The 19,920-nt window shown below is 39.6% G+C and overlaps 1 protein-coding gene and 1 long non-coding RNA gene across 5 annotated transcripts in view; both read left to right on the top strand.

Moving 5' to 3' along the window:
* Positions 1-19,920, top strand: part of LOC135073023 (MOB kinase activator-like 2) — a 60,886-nt gene that overhangs the window by 5,518 nt on the left and 35,448 nt on the right. The window contains exon 2 of one of the 4 annotated variants that reach the window (XM_063967020.1): positions 8,700-8,757. The exons of 2 other annotated variants lie outside the window; for them this stretch is intronic. In XM_063967020.1, the coding sequence (XP_063823090.1) occupies positions 8,741-8,757 (17 nt within the window). In that variant the 5' untranslated portion in view covers positions 8,700-8,740. Of the gene's footprint in view, positions 1-8,699; positions 8,758-12,929; positions 13,161-19,920 lie in introns of those variants that run through there. One more of the 4 variants, XM_063967017.1, reaches the window with a different exon arrangement.
* On the top strand, positions 1,076-1,577 carry LOC135073519 (uncharacterized). Its single transcript, XR_010257625.1, has 2 exons — positions 1,076-1,346; positions 1,470-1,577. It is a non-coding gene; the product is annotated as an uncharacterized LOC135073519 (long non-coding RNA).

Genomic DNA, 19,920 nt, shown 5'->3' with positions numbered 1-19,920 from the left:
TATTCCATGGAGTCTAGTCCTTGTAGTCCTACTGCTCCTAGTCCTAACAACCTAGGAATTTTCGCGGCTATGTTTTAAAACAACGACTGAAGAGCTGCTGTAGGATTTTGTTATTATTTTCTAAACTAAAGGATAAGCAAAGAAATAGAATAGGTGAAGTTGAGGTTCCGAGACGCGCCGTCAAGGCAAACTTGTAAATTGTAATATTCCTAAGAGTAGTACTATTTTACTTTCGTAATCGTAACGTGATTGCAACATCAACAAGCGCCACTTTATGCTAATGTTACAGCGGTTTTGTTGTTTGGTTGTCCCATTGAGTAGACTTGGTTTAAATTTTATTAAAATGTAGGTAGATATTATTCTTTGAACCTATCGGCACACTAACTGTGACTCAAGCAAGGGAGTCAAAGGACTGCTTCTCGTGCGGTGACTGCCGATATACCTATCATTCCGTCATCAAGTTATCGCATCACATGTTCAGCGGTTTTACTTTGACGTAAGCATTGTACCTTTTTCGGCGAACAGCTAGGTCCCTTCCCTGAAGTTAGTGATGTCTCCTACATAATTCAGTTTTAATTTGGCTGACGTCGTAGTGAATAATCATCTGTAGGCCTAAGATGCGCGCCGTGATAACTTTTATCGACGTCAAAATGTATGGGCAAAATCGATAAAATGGCGTGATAACCGCTTATCGCGGCGCGCATCTTAGGCCTACAGGACACTAAGAAGTGATATTAACGTTGATAGGAATCTGTTAGTGTTAAGGAAATTGCAAATTACCTGTACTACTATCCCTAACCAAGGATGTTCACTTTTTAGGGTTCCGTAGCCAAATGGAAAAAAACGGAACCCTTATAGATTCGTCATGTCTGTCTGTCCGTCCGTATGTCACAGCCATTTTTTTTTCGAAACTATAAGAGCTATACTGTTGAAACTTGGTGTAGATGTATTCTGTGAACCGCTTTAAGATTTTGATGCAAAAAAATAATAATAATAATAAATATTATACTTAGAACTGAAACTCAAAAATTTTTTTTTCATCAAACTCATACGTGTGGGGTATCTATGGATAGGTATAGGTGTACCAGAATCTCATGGCAAACAAAAATATTGGAAAAGTGTGTTTTTCATATGGCCATTGTCTATGGCTTTATTGTCACCTGTCAAAGTAAATCAAGAGATCTGTCAGCCGCTGCAGAAATTTTGTAATCTCTTCATGCCTATTTGTTATTTTTGTGAAAAATTCGAAAAAGCTCAAGCAAATCATATTGTTTTCAATGTGTATTGTAAAATAAGGCATAATTCAAAGTCTATCTTTGATTTTAAAGCGCGTCGTTGAGTTGACAGTAAGTTGGAGTGAAATGTTTTGATACATTTAGTTTACTAACTGCGTCAGAAGTACTCAGAAGGAGGGTTATGTTTATTTTTATATTATTCTTACCTAATAGCTGCTTTATCGGGGTTTTCAGGTGTATTTCATACATTGGTGCAGAGGAATAGTGAAAAAGTTATGACTATGTAAAGAAAATTTAAAAAGATTTCATCAAGCAAGTTTGAGTAATTGAAATGCTGAAAGAGCGATTTATATTATACAGGGTGCAATTTTGTGAGCCACCACCACAATGCCACCTGGAGGGAAAGTAGGTACCTACTCTTAATATTGTAGATATATTTTTTTTCTCAAAGAAAACATTCCTTTATTTTTGAAAAGAAATATAACTGCATTCAAAGATTTCAAAAAACACCGGGGAATCGAACCAACTAAAATCTGTTAAAAATTACATCCTGTATTTTTATTACATCGATCGTTAGGGTTAAGTATAAGGATGAAATCTCTTTAACAAACTTGATAAATCAAATGAAAGGAAAACCATGAAATCTTAAATTATTTTAATAACGTTAGGGTAAGCTGGGGCACAATGTTACACGGGGTACAATGTTACAATGCATATTTCTCCGTCCCTTTCCATTAGTTGTATGATGTTGGTATACACGTTTGTCAAGCTCATAAGAGCTGCTGAACTGAGCCGCTGAACATCATACATCTATAGAAAGGGACAGAGAAATATGCATTGCAACATTGTACCCCGTGTAACATTGTGCCCCACCTTACACAGAAAATTGTATGGTAGTTAGGTATAGTAGTGAATTTTCGAAAAAAATTCGAAAATCTTTGAATGCAGTTATCTTTTTTTTTTTCAAAAATAAAGGAATGTTTCCTTTCAATTATCTTAATACTGTAGATAGAAAATTTGTAAAATTTTCTATCTACAGTATTAAGAGTACTTTCTCTCCAGGTGGCATTACAAAATTCCACCCTGTACCTATAAATACCTCTTTAACTTGATCATCTATTGAAGACTTAGTCTGAGCAAGAAATGCAAGTGGAGTTCTTAGAATCGTTTTCTAGTTCTGAATGAAGTGATAAGTTATTAGTATGATACATAATAAAATTATTTACAGTAATATACGGTTTACTTATTTTTCAAGACATGTTTCTATGTTAAAACACGATGTATAACAGCATTCTTCATACACAAACCTAAAATGTATAGGTAGGCATTCGTACTTCATGTAATAAATAAAAAAATAAACAGTATCAAGATCGTTTAATCCAATTTCCCCAGTATTGCACTCAACAAAGTTTATTTTCCCCATTTGCCATGAGATTCTGGTACACCATAATCAAAAATGATATCGAGGTTTCTAAAATATTTTTTTAATAGTTTGCATGACAGACGCTTCCAAAGTGGAAAAAAGTTGGTCCTCCCCCCCTCTAACTTCTAAAATAACAAAATGAAAAATCTAAAAAAACATATTATGATATACATAACTATAAAAACTACCCACGAAAATTGTATTGAACGAGATATAGTAAGTAGTTTTTTTTTAATACCTCGTAAATCGTAAACCGCTTATTACCGCGTAATCTTTTATACAAATAAATAAAAAAAAAATCATAAATCAATGGCACGGAACCCTTTGTGCGTGAGTCCGACACGCACTTGGCCGGTTTTTTTGATATTATAGTATAGGGGACTAGGGGTCTTGTAATAAGTTGACCATCGCCGTAAGGTAGCATCCCTATTATATAGGTTTTCTACAGGCCAGGACTTTTAAAATTATGATAATTGCCTAGGTATTGTGTAGAATGCCGGATTATACACATTTTCGGTAACATCTACACAGATTTCTCGTTCGTAAGCAATGAATAGCTGCTGGCTGCTGTTTCGCAGTGACACTCCGCAACAACTCCTAGTTTCACACGTAAAAGCTAATTGTAAACTTAAATAAACCTAACAAAACATCTCAATGATCATGCATGATGTCACCGGTCAAACTTTGCTTACTTCAACAAAGAATCGAGATATTGTTGCAATACATAGGTACTATGTATAAGAACGCCTCCACTTCATAATTAACTTGATTTAATGCATCATTTCATTCATCAGTGTTCGAGGGCTCGGTGTTAAAACTGACACTGACTTTTATACAAAACGTTGCAGTCTCAAATAACCCCTAAACATAATTATATCCTATCCCACTCATTTTGGGAACACCTCTAAGTTGGCAACACCGACAACTAAACACGACCTCATCGGTGCGAACTCTGTGCCCTACCTAACTGAAGTGAGCCGAACAGTGTATAGAATTCAATAAAGCAAAGAAATAGAGTTTTATACTTGTTCATAATGTTATTTTGTTCCTTTAAATACATATTTGGATTTTGCATAGAACTTGGCACTCATTTAGATCTCCATTCTTTTTGCGGCGAAGCCCACAACCAAGCATAATTTTTGTATTGAACTTGGCTCTCCTTTTTTACCCGACTGCGCCAGAAGAGGGTTATTTAGTTCATTTTTACGCAGTTGGGTTTTTGTTTTTTCAATAATATTTTTTAAATTATTGTGCTCTATCTAAAAATCAGGCGCTTATAACATTTATGTTAACGAACGATCATTATCGTTTTTTAAGCTTCTGCCTAATTTGTTTGAGGGTTCATCTGTGTTAACAAATAAGCCTAAAATTATAACCGCTATACACGCTAATCATTTGAGTTTAGTATTACTGTAGTTTATTGGCATAATTCATTAGGGGAGGGGTTGCGAGTTTGCTACGTGGTGTGGGCGGGTGCTCCCTCTCGCGAGAGGTTCCGTAGCGCAGTGGGTCAAGGGCGCGGGCCCACACTCCTGGCGCGCCGCTGCCCGCCGCCGACCAGCAGGCGATGTGAATGGGGCCATGAAGGAGTCACTGTACAATACAAGTACATGGGCTCGTTTTCTCTTAAAACACAATGATCAACCGCGTCGCGGAGTAGATGCCACATATGCGCACGCAACGCAATCTCGCACGCATATACCTACCCATACATATCAATAAAAACTCTTCATACTAACTCAGACGTTTCGTTTCGGACGTTTGTCGTGCGTCTGCAAGACCGCACACATTGTATGTTATTGTATGGTAATTGTCAATTTTATTCCCATGCAGTTGTCATGCCAATTTACCGTCTGCGGTCCTGCAAACGCACGACAAACGTCCGACACGAAACGTCTAAATTGAAAGCACCCTTATAGTCCAGTAGAATTAGCTTTTAAATCGGAAATAATTCCTACAAAAGATTTTATTGCTTTAATGGCTTCATTGGTTGCCCATTAAGACTCTCCTAAGTTTTCGACTTCGACGGAGTTGTGCTTAAGTGGTGGGGGCCCCCGAAAGGGGCGCTTTTTCGGTTTTCCAGTTATACCGCGTAAAGGACTTACCCTATCGAAAAGTGGTCTTCCTGATGGTTGAAGGGCATTTAATTCTGCATTAAATAAGACCAAATTCATATGTTTTGAACAAACCGTTCTCGTGCAAATGTTCGGCAAAGTAGAAAATATGTGTATAATTAATGAACCTCTCCACGTCCAATGGCTCGTTACCCGCAGGCTTCCAAGTCTTGAAAAGGAGCGCCTCAACCAGTGTAACCCTATCAAGGCATACGAGCTGGATTCGCCGATCCTTGTGCGTCCCAGCCGTTCCTTAACTGCGGTTGCTGCACCTCTTCCTGGCACTCACCTGAACGACTCTGTGTTACCTACTGTGGCTGCCCCTCTTCCTTGTATCCTCCTACACGACTACGTTGCCTAGCCGTATGCCTGGTCTAAGGTTTGACGCCAAAAATCAACAACAACAAGTTCATATTAAAACGCTGAAAAGTTTTTTGATTGTTTGTTTGAACGCGCTAATCTCAAGAATTACTAGTTTGATTGAAATAATATTTTTTGTGTTGAATAGCTCATAAATTGAGGAAGGCTATAGGATATATACAATCACTCTACGACTAATAGAGCCGAAGCAGTAAAGAAAAATGTTGCAAGCACGGAAAATAGTATTTAAACTATTTTCACGCGTGCGAAGTTGATTTTGTGGCGTCGAACCTTGGACCAGGCATACGGCTAGGCAACGTAGTCGTGCAGGAGGCTGCAAGGAAGAGGGACAGCCACAGTAGGTAACACAGGGTCGTTCAGGAGAGTGCAAGGAAGAGGTGCACCAACCGCAGTTAAGGAACGGCTGGGACGCACAAGGATAGGCGCATCAAGCTCGTAAGCCTTAATAGGGTTACACTGGTTAAGGTGGCCCTTTTCAAGACTTGGAAGCCTGTGGGTAACAAGCCATTGGACGTGGAGAGGGTCATTAATTATACGTATATTTTCTACTTTTCCGAACTTTAGCGCGGGGACGGTTTGTCCAAAACATTTGAATTTGGTCTTATTCAATGCAGGATAAGTGCCCTTCAACCGTCATGAAGACCACTTTTCGATAGGGTAAGTCCTTTACGCGGTATAACCGGAAAACCGAAAAAACGCCCCTTTCGGGGGCCCCCACCACTTAAGCACAACTCTGTCGAAGTCGAAAACTTAGGAGAGTCTTAATGGGCAACCAATGAAGCCATTAAAGCAAAAAAATCTTTTGTAGGAATTATTTCCGATTTAATCAATTTTTGTGTTTAATTCTACTGGCCTATTATACAATTTTGTAAAGAATGCATGTAAAGTTGGTATTGCATAAAGGCTGATTTACACGTATTAAGTAGTTAAGTAAACTAAATTTAGTTGTTGTAGGCTGAGTCCGCACTACGGTTTTTTTCCGCAAGCGGTTAACCGCGAGACCGCCCGAAACGTAGGTATACGCGGATACGCGGGAAAAAACCGCAGTGCAGACGCTTGCATTAGTTTTACTTGGTAAAATCACGCGGATAAAAACCGCCGCGGTTTAGCCGTAGTGCGAACTCGGCCTTAGGGCTTAAGGATATTTATTTATTTAACCTTCAGTTAAAAGTTATCCGACGATATTGAGAAAAATCAGCCCTTAGTTAAGTTAAAAAGTTACGTGTAAATCAGCCTATAAGGTTGTGCGGACTTGTGCGTATGTATCTTTAAGTAGCTGTATTTGGATTGACCATGTTTGACAATAAAATTAAATAACGATATTATGAAAATTTTATCTAAATCATCTAAATAACTCAAAGGTGACTGACTGACTGACTTACGCCCGTATTCACAAACATTACTATGAAGTCTCACAATGAGCGTGGACGCACAGGGTGACACACGAACTAATCACAGAGCTCCATTCAACGCTGTGCGTTCGATTTGCTGCTTCACTTAAGCAAGTATCGTTTGTTGATACGAGATCAACGCACAGCGCAAACCACTGGACGGATCGGGCTGTTTATTGCTTTTTTTATATTTTTGTGTAAACATCTTAATGCAATTCACAGAATACATCTACATACCAAGTTTCAACAGTATAGCTCTTATAGTTTCGGAAAAAAGTGGCTGTGACATACGGACGGACAGACAGACATGACGGATCTATACGGGTTCCGTTTTTTGCCATTTGGCTACGGAACCCTAATTATACCAAATGATGAGTGTTACCACCAGTGCAAGTCGCCGAAAGAATAGAGGGCCTAGTAGAGGTTAACTGGATTCTTCATAATCTAAAAATCTGAACGGGCTTGAAATGGCAAACTTTCCTCTTAACCGACTCCTTTAATATTTTTATTGATCGAATGCTTCATGTCTTGTATATTAAAGCTTGATATTTCATATTCAGTATCGAATATCGATCTAAATGGTTACTTGCGTTAATAGGTAGGTAGGTATATTCAATTTTAAATAACAAGCAGCCTCGCGTCTATTTCAGCGGTCGCGAAGCCAAGGTCTCGCGATTGTCCTGCTAATAGTCCGCGATGACGCCAGCCTGCGAACAATAATTAAATACTGTCGTGCAGGCGGCAGCGCACTGATTTCACGCGCCGCGGCCCGCGCCTCTCTTGCTGCTCATGGCAGATTCCTTAGTATCCGCATTGCTGGGATAATGTTTTATAAATCTTCTTGCCACACACTAGTATCGTGAAATGAAATGGCCTACTTTTCTATGAGATGAGAGCACGTATGCCGGGTTGATAAGTATTTATGCGGAAACAACCAAGTGAACAATAACGTTAACCGTTAACTTATGTTACACGTTCGTTCGAGGCGCATCGCGCATGAAACAATAGAAATCCGACACGAATCAGGAAAGCGGCGGCGGCGCCCGCGCCCCGCGCTCGTCAGCGGCACACATAGGCCACGCCACAAGCTACGCGTTCGATTGTGCGGTACCTACGCCACTACGCCAACACACCGTCGCAAAATTATCAAAAACAATAATAATTACGTACTTTTTTACACCGCCACTATCCGCAATTGACACCTCATTGACCTAATTTCGCCGAGTCAGCTTTTGTCAAATATTTGTAGGTACTGATAGCCACGATAGCCGAACGGTGAAGGGGTCGGACTGGCCGACTCGACATCCGAAGAACGCGGGTTCGAACACTGCCGCCGCGCCGTCCACTTGTCACACAAGCATAATTACGCCCGTATTCACAAACATTACTATGAGGTCTCACAGTGCGCGTGGACGCACAGGGTGACACACGGACCAATCACACAGCTATATTCAACAGGGTGGACAGGCAGTAGACGTTCTAAGCTAAAATTTAGATTCCTTACATCATTCAAGGCAAGGTGTATCTAAATCACCCCCATATGTATGTTTTACGATTTTGCGGAGTTTAGGAGATAGAGCTAATTTTGTGATTTATCCTTATCTTCACCTATGGTTGGTTTTTAACTTTTTTCTCACTTTGGAAGCTTCTTTAGCGTAAGTAAGTAAAAACAAACTACAAGCACACTACAAGTGCTCGACAGAGTGAGAAAAAAATTAAAAACCAACCATAGGTGATAGTTAAGGATAAATCACAAAAATAACTCTATCTTGGTGTGATTTACCTACCTTGATGTAAGGAATCTATAGCTTTGAACGTCAACTCCCTGGCCACCCTGTATATTAAAGATTAGATGACAATACAATACATATTATGGTACCATCAAGCTGGTCTGATGATGGGACTGGAAGGTGTCCATAGGAACTCTAAACTAAGAGCGTATTTTTAGTTTTTTAAATTATTAATTAATTATTTTGGGAAAGAGACCTAAGAGTTCGCACCCGCGCGCCGCGTCTGTGACGCAATGCGCTATTAATGAATTTTGTGGTGGAGCAGTGGGTGACTTGGCCGACCCACCCCTTGTGGAAGGCCGACTCCTCGTCTCCATGCCTTGTCATTGTCGCAGCACTGAACAACGGTGTATCGCTTGTTGCAGGTGAGTGCGGCGGCCCGCGGGCGCACGTGCATGTCTCTGTCATGCTGGACTGCCTCTGGTAAGTCAGCCGCGCACGACTAGGGCCTTTATTCCTCCGCCACTCCTCTGACCCCACGACAACATCCATTTCCACATATTTCTCGCGTACATTTCTGATTCCAATACTTTTACGGATCAGTCTAGGATGGCTGTAAGTTTGAACTGCATATAAATTATTTAGGCTGCAATGAGTGATTCATCACTAAGTACCTAACTACCTACTACGAGTATAAAACAAAGTCGCTTTCCTCTGTCTGTGCCTATGTCTATGATTAGAACTTTAAAACTACGCAACGGATTTTGATGCGGATGATAGAGTGATTCAAGAGGAAGGTTTATAATACAGGTGGCCCAGAAGAAAATTCAAGGAAACGAAAACTGTACATTTTTGTAGAACTTTAACTATTGAAATTTAAAGAAAATTTAATGCAATTTATTTTTAAATTTACTTTCTTTTTTAAATTTGATCGCACATGTGATTCCCTTGAAGTTTACAACATTCGATCAACATACATCAAAATTTTGGAAAACTTTCGTTACAGCCTCGAAATGGATTCAGGATAGATAAATGCTGCAGAGTTTTTGGATTAATAGAGTATAGGTACTCTGCTCATAGGTAACCCCACAAAAAGAAGTCTGCTGGAATGAAATTAGTAGTGTCCGACCGAAACTAGTTTTACGACCGAAACCGAAACCGAAAACGAATTTCGGCAACGGTGTCTATTTCGGCCGAAACCGAAACTTCCTTACAAGGCTCATATTTTGAGGGAAAAATAAAGAAAACGTTATTATAATCAGGCAGTCTTTATTGTTTTCTCTTTAAATTGCATTAAAATTGAACTTATAAAGCGCCTTTTTACTCTAAAAGGTGTCAAATTATGTATTAAAAAAGAAAAAGAAGGATTTATAGTCTAGATTTTTTTAATTACTCGCAATATTCAGGACATCTACATAACCCGTCCCTTGGTCGGGTCTTTTCTCAAAACAAAATTGGTAGTACGTAAGTTAGTATCTAGGTGTAGGTACTTGCCACTTGGACACCTTGGTGATAAATACTAAAATGAACTTTGAAACTCTGAATCCATAATATTATCACCATGAAATGCATTATAGTCATTACTAACTACCTAACTAATGTTTGTTTACATATGGCATTTGCGAACCAAAAAAAAATTTATAGGTTAGATTAAACTTGATTATACTTTTATCAGTCATATTGAATATTTTTTTTTATGTTTACTACCCGCTCTTATGTTATAACGACATAAAACGAGATAAAACTTACCAAATCCCAACTAATATTATAAATGCGAAAGTAACTCTGTCTGTCTGTCTGTCTGTCTGTCTGTTACGCTTTCCCGCTTAAACCTCGCAACCGATTTTGATGAAATTTGGCATAGAGATAGTTTGAGTCCCGGGAAAGAACATAGGATAGTTTTTATCCCGGTTTTTGAAACAGGGACGCGCGCGATAAAGTTTTTCTGTGACAGACAAAATTCCACGCGGGCGAAGCCGCGGGCGGAAAGCTAGTTTAAAATAAATCACTCGAAAACTCGCCACCACAACAAAACAAAACTAACAGCAAACAAACAAGCGAGCGAATCACGACATTGGCTCTGATCGGATTCATAATCATCATCATCAAAATCTGTAATACAGATTTTCTTAAAATCTACAATAGGCACCAGCTCTCACAATGCTAATCTATAGTTTAACAGATATATTATACGAAATGTTTTTCCTAAATGTTGTAAGAGAAATAAATAAATAAATTATTCACTCATTCAACGCACCGAACATGACCGATAACAGTGCGGAAACTCCCGAATGCACATTCGGTTTCGGTCGTAGTTTCGGCAAGTTTGCCGCCGAAAACGAAACTGAACTGAAACTCGTGTTTTTACCGAAACTCAACCGAAAACGAAACCGAAACCGAACATTCGGTCGGACACTAGAAATTAGGGTTTCTTGGTGGCAATGAGATTTCACCCCTGCTGAATTGGTTCGGTGCATTGAAAGCATGATTAATTTTTGAGAGTGCTGGCAAGCTGAAAAGCTTTATTATTTCAAAGCTGCAAGATTCGCAATTCGCACACTTCATATTATAATTTGAAGTGTGTATTTGAATTTTTGACAAATTTCAATATCTAACTACTATGTGTGATATATTATTGGAGAGAAGAGAAACTAGAGATGTTTTGAAGATTATTAAAGCAATTCATTATCATAATTCCTTATTTTTTAAATCGAATTCTAAATTGAATTTTTTATCGTGGTTTTTACTTTTGTTAAACTTTGGCGGCTCGTGACTAGCTATCCAATCATTATCTGGATCTGAAATTTATTTTATTTGACTAAAGACAAATTCGATATTAATATCAAATAAAAAAATCGGTTGAAAACACGCAAGAAAAAAAAAATTGAAGCAGTTTTCAGGATAAATTTCCGAAAAAAATTTTAAAAAACAAAAATATCAATAAAAAAAAGTAGCTCACTTAGGGTCAAATGAGCGAACTTGTATTCTTAAAATGACCTTACCTATACACCCACGAAGTTTGTCTAACCTTCCGCGAAACACCCTGTATTATGTATATTGACGAAACTTTACAGTATGTATTAATGTTTATAACCTAGAATAACATATAGGCTATAATTTATGACGATCTGTTACAAACTAAATTTCACCCGGTTGAAGTCGCGGGCAAAAGCTAGAACTTTTATAATCCAACAACCATGCAGCAACTGAAACTGAACATTCGGCAAAAAATGGAAAATAGGTTTCATCAAGATTTTGATGTATGTTGATCAAATGTTGTAAGCGTCAAGGAAACCTCCTGGACGATGTAATTTAATAAAGGTAAATTTAAAATTATTGAATAAGCAAAAAACCCAACTGCGTGTAAAAATGAACTAAAAAGATAAAAACAATTTCATTTCAAACTGGTCGCGTCATGTGTGGTCTTTTAACGGAATCTATGGCAGAAACTGTGATGCAACTCAAAAATAACTAGAAGTTGCAGTTTCGTGTTTCGTTGCTATTGCGTTTCACCGTGTGTTCTGGGCCTTAGTTAGACTACTACCATTCGCCTTGCATTTAAATAATACTTAACTAAATAAACAAACTTTGGAGGAAGTTTATTTATTTATCAGATATCAAAGAAGTCCCGTGATAGATAATAAATAATAAGTGAAGTAATTGCCTTGATACTTGACTGCGACAGTCGCTGGAGGCGGGAGGGTGGCCACCCTCGCGCCTGGTCTGCGGATCAGCTGTTCGGGCCCGCCTGCCCTGCCTCCTGCCACCACACGGGCGCACACATGCCCCTGTCCATATTATAATAGTACTGGACTGAATGTTGACCTTGTGACGGTGATCTATTGAAGCGAACCGGATTTCTTCTTCTTAGTCGTTTCGGTATTGGCAGATCGGTCGTCGTCACGTTGAGGCGTTCTCGTCGGTTGTAGTCGTTGTAGACCCGGATACAGCTCTCCGCACGATCTCCCGCCATCTATCCCTGTTGGCAGACTGCCTGGTGCAGTCAGATACGCGGTTTCCCATTGCCGATTTTACTTGGACAGCGCATTGGTGACCAGCCAGGCGGTCGGGTTCCGACAAGTCGCTTTATGGAGCTGTCATCCCGCCTTGAGACATGTCCAAAGTACCTATTGCAGTATGTGCGACTGTACTACGGCTGACAAACGCTGCGTGATGCCGAACTCCTGGAGTATGGAACTCCGTCCATGATACCCTGAGTACAGGAAATAGTGGCCTATTAAATATTTTTACGGATCCGGCGATTGGGTCCTAGTTAATTGCGGTCCCAGTCGCCGGAAACATAGATAGACGAATCTGTGGCAAACTGAATTTCACGCGAGCAAAGCCTTGGGAAAAATCTAGTAAATAATACAATAATTAAAAACAAACTATACCTTTCTCTAAACATACACTTATTTGATAAAACTGTGTACTTGAAGGACAGTCATAGGCTCAAAGTCACGTATATCGACGGAGTGGGAGTGGATGAGGCGGTCTCCGAGGAGGGGCGGGGGCCGTTGTTTTCTGTCGGTCGGTTCTCAGCAGTGGCGGTCGGCGCCGGCCGTCATCGCGTGTCGCGTCAGTTCCGCGCAGACCGCAGCCCGAGCGACACAGTTTGCGATGGTCCGCGGAGCGAGATCGCTCACAGCCGTCTACCGACGCGTCGCGCTCGCTCCTGGGTAGTGCAGCTGCAGCGTGGCCGCGAGGAGCGCAGCCCCGGCCTCCGCGCCGCGGGCATGTGACGCCATGCTGCGGACGCCTGCCTCGGGCGGCATGGTGGGCCTGCCACCACCGCCACACGCACGGCTTTCGCTCTTTGATTCGTGCCACAGAAAAATAAGACTTATCGGTGGAGGACCAGTTGCTTTTTTAGGAGGTCTCGTTGCGTGAGTTTACAATCCTTTGGATTCTGTTATTAAGTGTGACTTAATCTATCAGGGTGAATGTGTTGAGTGTTCATAGTTGCACATAATATTTTGCGAAGTCGCCACCACGGCGGGTGGCAGCATGCAATGTGGATGATTCAATAAGTAACGGTGATGCTAACAACGACACGGTCTAAATGTGCGCGTTAACCACAAGACGGTTTCCGGAACGCATCTCACGATCCCTGATGTTTTGACCTCGATTATTTCAGTTGTATTGTTTGTGGTCGTCAACCACAACACAGCCACAGTGATAAAGCACGATGACTACAAACGTGTTTAGAAGGGTTGTTTGATTTTGTTTCAGCTTAAAATGTGATTTTCAATTTAAAATCTACGCGTTCACGAGGAAAGGGGTAATAAGTTTAAAATTATTGAAAATATAAGAATACACATTACATAAACTCGAAAAACATAACTCTCCTTCTGCCGCATTCGGGTAAAAAAGATGTGTCAAATGACGTCTGATAGGGTCATTGCGCCGGTTTTCCGTCCAGCTCTTGTTTTCGTCCATTTGACCGACTTGCCACAAACAAATACGTAAAATTAGAATACAAACCTAACTTTCCGTGTAAGTTGGACTTGTTACAATCTTTAATATCTAAGTAACAGTTCTGCCTGCATAAAAATGTAATTTGACAAGTAATGACTCCAAACAAATCTACGGATGTTGCTGCTGCACACAGGTGAATGGAAAACGTCGTCAAGTTAAGGTTCGGACAAACCAACGCGATCACAGCGCGATCAACCGGCGTGCAGCGATGGCGATCAATGCATTTAGGTCTGGTCGCCATCGCTGCACGCCGGCTGATCGCGCTGTGATCGCGTTGGTTTGTCCGAACCCTTAGAAAAAAACGTGCCGGTAGGGAACTTTCATGGTATGTTACTGTTTTAGCTACTTTACGTAATGTTTTTGGCACTAACTGGCCAAATTATTATCATAATAAACACTATTTTAAGGGTTTATTAAAGTTTTTGTATAGAAATCTTACATAAATTAAGTGGACTACTACTAGCATAACAATTTTGCAAGATTTTGGTTTTCGTCCACGTGGACGGAAACACTGACAGTCTGACACCTAGTTAATATTTGTATTAATCATTTTACTTCAACGGACCTACAAAATACAATGTTTTTGTTCCAATATGATCTTTTTTGCTATTACATTGAACATTTTAGTTTACGTCCACTTAAACTGTTAAAAAGATGTGGACGAAAACTAAAAACAGCTTTACATACCTATTGTTGTTTTTTTTATCCACAACGAGGAACCTCTTGGCCTGTATCTCACCTGATGCCTCCATGAACAAGCACTGGGGTGGACGACAATTAAAATTAGCTATTCCTTTAGATTACTTTTCGTCCATTTGTCCTATTGCAATAATTTCCTTTAGGTAAGAAATTTATTTGAATCTTTTTGATATCATTTGAAAGCTAACAAAATTAACTTTTAAATGCCACAATACCACAATCCACAGTTACTGTATTGTAGAATTGGTTTTAACTTAATAATTCAACTGCACTCTTTTTGCACTTACGAAAACTGTTTTTTTTGGACGAAAACTAGCGAAATCGCCTCTTTTGCATAAAATATTTTTTATGAAAAAACCCGTGGTATTTACTTATTGTCATATAATATTAGCGCGGTGATACTCTTCTTCAAAAAAGGCGACAAAACCTTGTTGAAAAATTATAGACCCATCTCACTTCTGAGCCATGTCTACAAGGTGTTTTCGAGAGTCATCATCACGAATCGTCTCGCACGCAGGCTTGACGACTTCCAGCCTGCCGAGCAAACCGGTTTCCGGAAAGGCTTTAGTAGGTACCATAGACCACATACATACGCTACGGCAGATTATACAGAATACTGAGGAGTATAATCAGCCACTTTGTCTGGCGTTTGTGGACTATGAAAAAGCCTTCGACTCGACCGAGACCGCAGTGCTACAGTCTCTCCAACGGTGCCAAATTGACTATAGATACATCGAAGCGCTGAAGGGCTTGTACGAAAACGCCATAATGTCGGTCCGCCTCCAGGATCAGAACTCGAAACCTATCCAGTTGCAGCGAGGGGTGAGACCGGGAGATGTCATATCTCCGAAACTGTTCACCACCGCCCTGGAAGATGTTTTCAAGCTTCTGGACTGGAGTGGATTCGGCATAAATATTAACGGCGAGTATATCACCCACCTTCGTTTCGCGGACGATATCGTAGTCTCATGGCTGAGACCGTGGAGGATCTAAGCACAATGCTCGATGGCCTCAGTAGAGCCTCTCAACAAGTGGGTCTTAAAATGAACATGGACAAGACATCATCATGTCAAATACCCGCGTTGTACCCACTCCTCTGAAGGTTGGAGACACTACACTCGAAGTTGTAGACAATTATATATACCTGGGACAAACAGTCCAGTTAGGTAGGTCCAACTTTGAGAAAGAAGTCAATCGTCGAATCCAACTCGGCTGGGCAGCGTTCGGGAAGCTTCGCGATATTCTCACGTCCGAAATACCGCAGTGCCTCAAGACAAGAGTGTTTAACCAGTGTGTGTTGCCAGTGATGGTATACGGAGCTGAGACGTGGTCGTTTACTATGGGCCACCAAAGGGCGATGGAGCGTGCTATACTCGGAGTTTCCCTACGTGATCGAATCAGAAATGAGGAGATTCGTAGGAGAACCAGAGTGACTGACATATCCCGCAGAATCTCTAAAATAAAGTGGCAGTGGGCGGGGCAGATAGCTCGTAGAGCTGATGGCCGCTGGGGCAGGAAAGTCCTTGAGTGGCGACCACGAGCCGGAAGACGTAGCGTGGGCAGGCCTCCCATTAGGTGGACCGACGATCTGATGAAGGTCTCGTGCCTGGATGCGAGCTCGATGAACTATCTATGTTAAATAACGTTCACCACTAGACGCAAGTGCGATAATACACGTTCGAAAACTTCGAATACAGTTCACTTTCATGAGCGCATTTTTTTGTTATTATCAACCTATAATTATCCATCTATTATTATCAAGATAATTATAATGATAATTATCCTTTCAAACCCTGCTTTTACCTTTGGTGAAACCAAACTGTTTCTCATTTACATTAATAAGTATGTAGGTATGGTGTGTAACTCAATGTGTAACAAACTATAGTGAATAACGTTTATCGTTTACTTTTTTCCTCAACATTGCGCATTACCTACCTAGGGACTACCTTTTTTTACGTCGGGAAATGCTTTGCGCATACTGGTCAATGGGGACGGCCAGTGGGTTATGTGGGACTCTCCCCGCCTACCCACTAAAGGCGGGGCCTACCCACTAAAACCCGACGATTCCACCAGAGCCCAAAGAAACTGAGCCGCGAGTTATTGTCCTAGTTGGACATTCGTTCGTGCGATGGTGAGTGAGGGACCTCCTCTTGGTGCACCCTGGGCAACGTCCGCGTGGTCTGTTCACGCGGGCGGCTAACTTCTCACCTGCGAAGGTCTCGTCAACTCGGCGGGCCTGTCGGATAACCTAGGCACTACCTGGCCTAGGTTTGCTATACTGATGAAGATGTCGTGTGATGTAGCCGCGGTGTCGTGGTCGGTGCACGGCCGGGTACAGTTGTGTGTAACGGGACGCACCCCGGCCTTGATACGCGGCCGCGCGCTACGTTGCGGTGCCGCGGTGGTACGCTGCTGCATTTGAAAGAAAGAAATGATAATTTATTTGGCACATAGAAAAAAAAACAAACCATAAACATATGCCTACCGTCACTTATTCACACACAAGCATAATAAATTCTTGATTTACTGAACTTGCTGACTAGGTTAATGAATTAATAAAATTTACCGTTGAGTATCTAATATTTAATTGACTTTATTTCTAACTAGCTTTCCGCCCGCGGCTTCGCGCGCTTTGACTACATTATCTACATATTTTACGGAACCCTATTTTTTTTACAAAATAAAATTTAGCCTATGTTACTCGTAGATAATGTACCTTTCGAATGGTGAAAGAATTTTTAAAAAACGGTCCAGTAGTCTTTGAGCCTATTCATTACAACCAAACAAACAAACAAAGTTTTCCTCTTTATAATATTAGTGTAGATGAGCTTTAACTATGTGTTTAAGTTTGAACTTCCGATACTTTACCCACGTGTTTATTGTTAAAATGTTTAGGCACGTTTCTATGGTATGTGATCCTAGAACCAATCAATAGCAATACTGTTATGGTAGTATGGATTCAGATGGAAATAAAACCAGCGTACAAAAAATTTAAGCCCCCTTTTCCCGTGATAACCTCTGAACTAAAAATCCGTAAATTAATCAACGTGACCGTGTCTAGTTCTAAGAACATTCCGAAGTGAAAGTGTAAACGCAGCTCAATCACAACTACGGTAACGATCCCGCACAGGTCATTGACAATTCGGCTCGCGAATTACTAGTCGTTCGCCGTGGCTCGCTCTACATAATGTGTATTTCTCTTTACAAGGAGTCAGCATAATGTGCAATTTATGTTTTCATAAATTGCACATTATGAAATCGAACCCTTATGGTTCCGTTTTTTGCCATTTGGCTATTCCATTTTCTTCCCTAAACTTTGAATTTTTGACGAATTTCAATATCTAATTACTACATGTGATATATCATAGGAAAGCAGAGAAGCTAGAGATATTTTTAAGATCATTGGCAATCCATTATCACCATTAATTTTTTTTTTAAATCGAATTCTAAGTTGAATTTTTTATCGTGGTTTGTACTTTTGTTAAACTTTGGCGGCTCGTAACTAGCTATCCAATCATTATCTGGATCTGAAATTTATTTTATTTGACTAAAGACATATTCGATATTAATATCAAATAATAAAAGCGGTTGAAAACACGCGAAAAAAAAATGTAAGCAGTTTTTACGTCAAATTTTGGAAAAAAAAAGTAAACAAAAACAAAAATATCAATTAACAAAAAATTAGCTCACTTAGGGTCAAATGGGCAAACTTGTATTCTTAAAATGACCTTACCTATAAACCTACGAAGTTTGTGTAACCTTCCGCCAAACACCCTGTATAATTATATCCTACTAATATTATAAATGCGAAAGTTTGTATGGATGTCTGGATGCTTTTTATTTGTTACTCTTTCACGCAAAAACTACTGAACGGATTTTGATGAAACTTTACAGTATTATTGTTTATAACCCAGAATAACATATAGGCTATAATTTATGACGATCTGTGACAAACTAAATTTCACGCGGGTGAAGCCGCGGGCAAAAGCTAGTTTTAAATAATTTTATCAATTATTCGACTTTAAGTTTTCTCATTTCTTTTATTTCAGGTAAGTTCTAGACTGGGGCTCGATTTCATACCCTAACGTGAATCACTGCGAAGTTACGTGCAAATGTGTGAGTTTTGAAATTTTCGCTATCACATGTCACATGGATGATTGAATTATTTTTATAGTTGAAAATTTGTTAATTTTTACCCGACTGCGCCCGAAGGAGGGTTATATTTTTCGAGTGTATGAACCTACATATATTTCTTTGGCACGCTCTACAGCAGTACAGCCAAAACAGCTTGATCGATTTCAGCGTGAGAGGTGTCGTTAGATTCGCCAAGTATATCAAAATTTAAAAAAAAAAGTCGATTTTAGGCGCCATTATAATGTTTAAAAGAACGTTTTTTTCTTTTAAAAAAATGTTATTTAACTAAAAAAAATTGAAAGAGGTACTATTGAAAAAACAAAATCCCAACTAAAGTAAAAATTATCAGAAAAGATAGAAAAAGAAACCCTCCTGATGCAGTCAGAGGCATCAATGACTAGTTCTTTTCAACCGACTTCAAAAAAGGAGGAGGTTCTCAATTCGACCCGTATGTTTTTTTTTTTTTTTTTTTTTTTTCTATGTTTGTTACGCGATAACTCCGCCAATTATGAACCGATTTGAACAAATCTTTTTTCGGCGTATAGGTAATACCTCAAGGGTGGTCCCATTTAAATTTAACAATAAAAAAACAACCCCCAAGGGTGGAAAATTGGGGATGAACTTTTTTATACGCAATATCTCCGCCGATTATAAACCAATTTGAACGATTATTTTTTTGTTGAATAGGTATTATCAAAAGGGTGGTTTCATGCGAATTTGAAGAAAATATTTCACCCCCAAGGGTGGAAAATTGGGGATGAACTTTTTTATACGCAATATCTCCGCCGATTATGAACCAATTTTTTTTGGTCTCAGTGTACTGCCTACCTTCAGTGGTAACATCAAGGTAATAATTAGTTAACTAAAAAGCAAGAAATAAGTAAAATTTTATAAAAAAAAATAAAACCGACTTCAAAAAACCTACACTAAAACGTAGAAAAATAATTACTAATTACCTACTTATTTATTAGGACGAATTATTAATATTTATGTAGGTATACCATGATTGATACTTTTGGAGTCGGTGCAGGCAAACTTTACATGTTTCATAATCTTGGCACCGACTCCAGAAGTATCAATCATGGTATACCTACATAAATATTAATAATTCGTCCTAATAAATAAGTAGGTAATTAGTAATTATTTTTCTACGTTTTAGTGTAGGTTTTTTGAAGTCGGTTTTATATTGCTGTAGGGTTGTATTTGATGCTTCTGTTCTGACTGCATATTATGTATATGAACACTAAGTTGAAGTAAGTTGTCTTGATCCTATCTTTTATGTTCATTTTTACGCATTAATACTTTTACTGCGAATCAAAAAGCCGGCTGTTTGGA

The sequence above is a fragment of the Ostrinia nubilalis genome, chromosome 7, assembly GCF_963855985.1.
Source record: "Ostrinia nubilalis chromosome 7, ilOstNubi1.1, whole genome shotgun sequence".
Classification (NCBI taxonomy): domain Eukaryota; kingdom Metazoa; phylum Arthropoda; class Insecta; order Lepidoptera; family Crambidae; genus Ostrinia; species Ostrinia nubilalis.
This window is presented reverse-complemented; position numbering and strand designations above follow the sequence as displayed.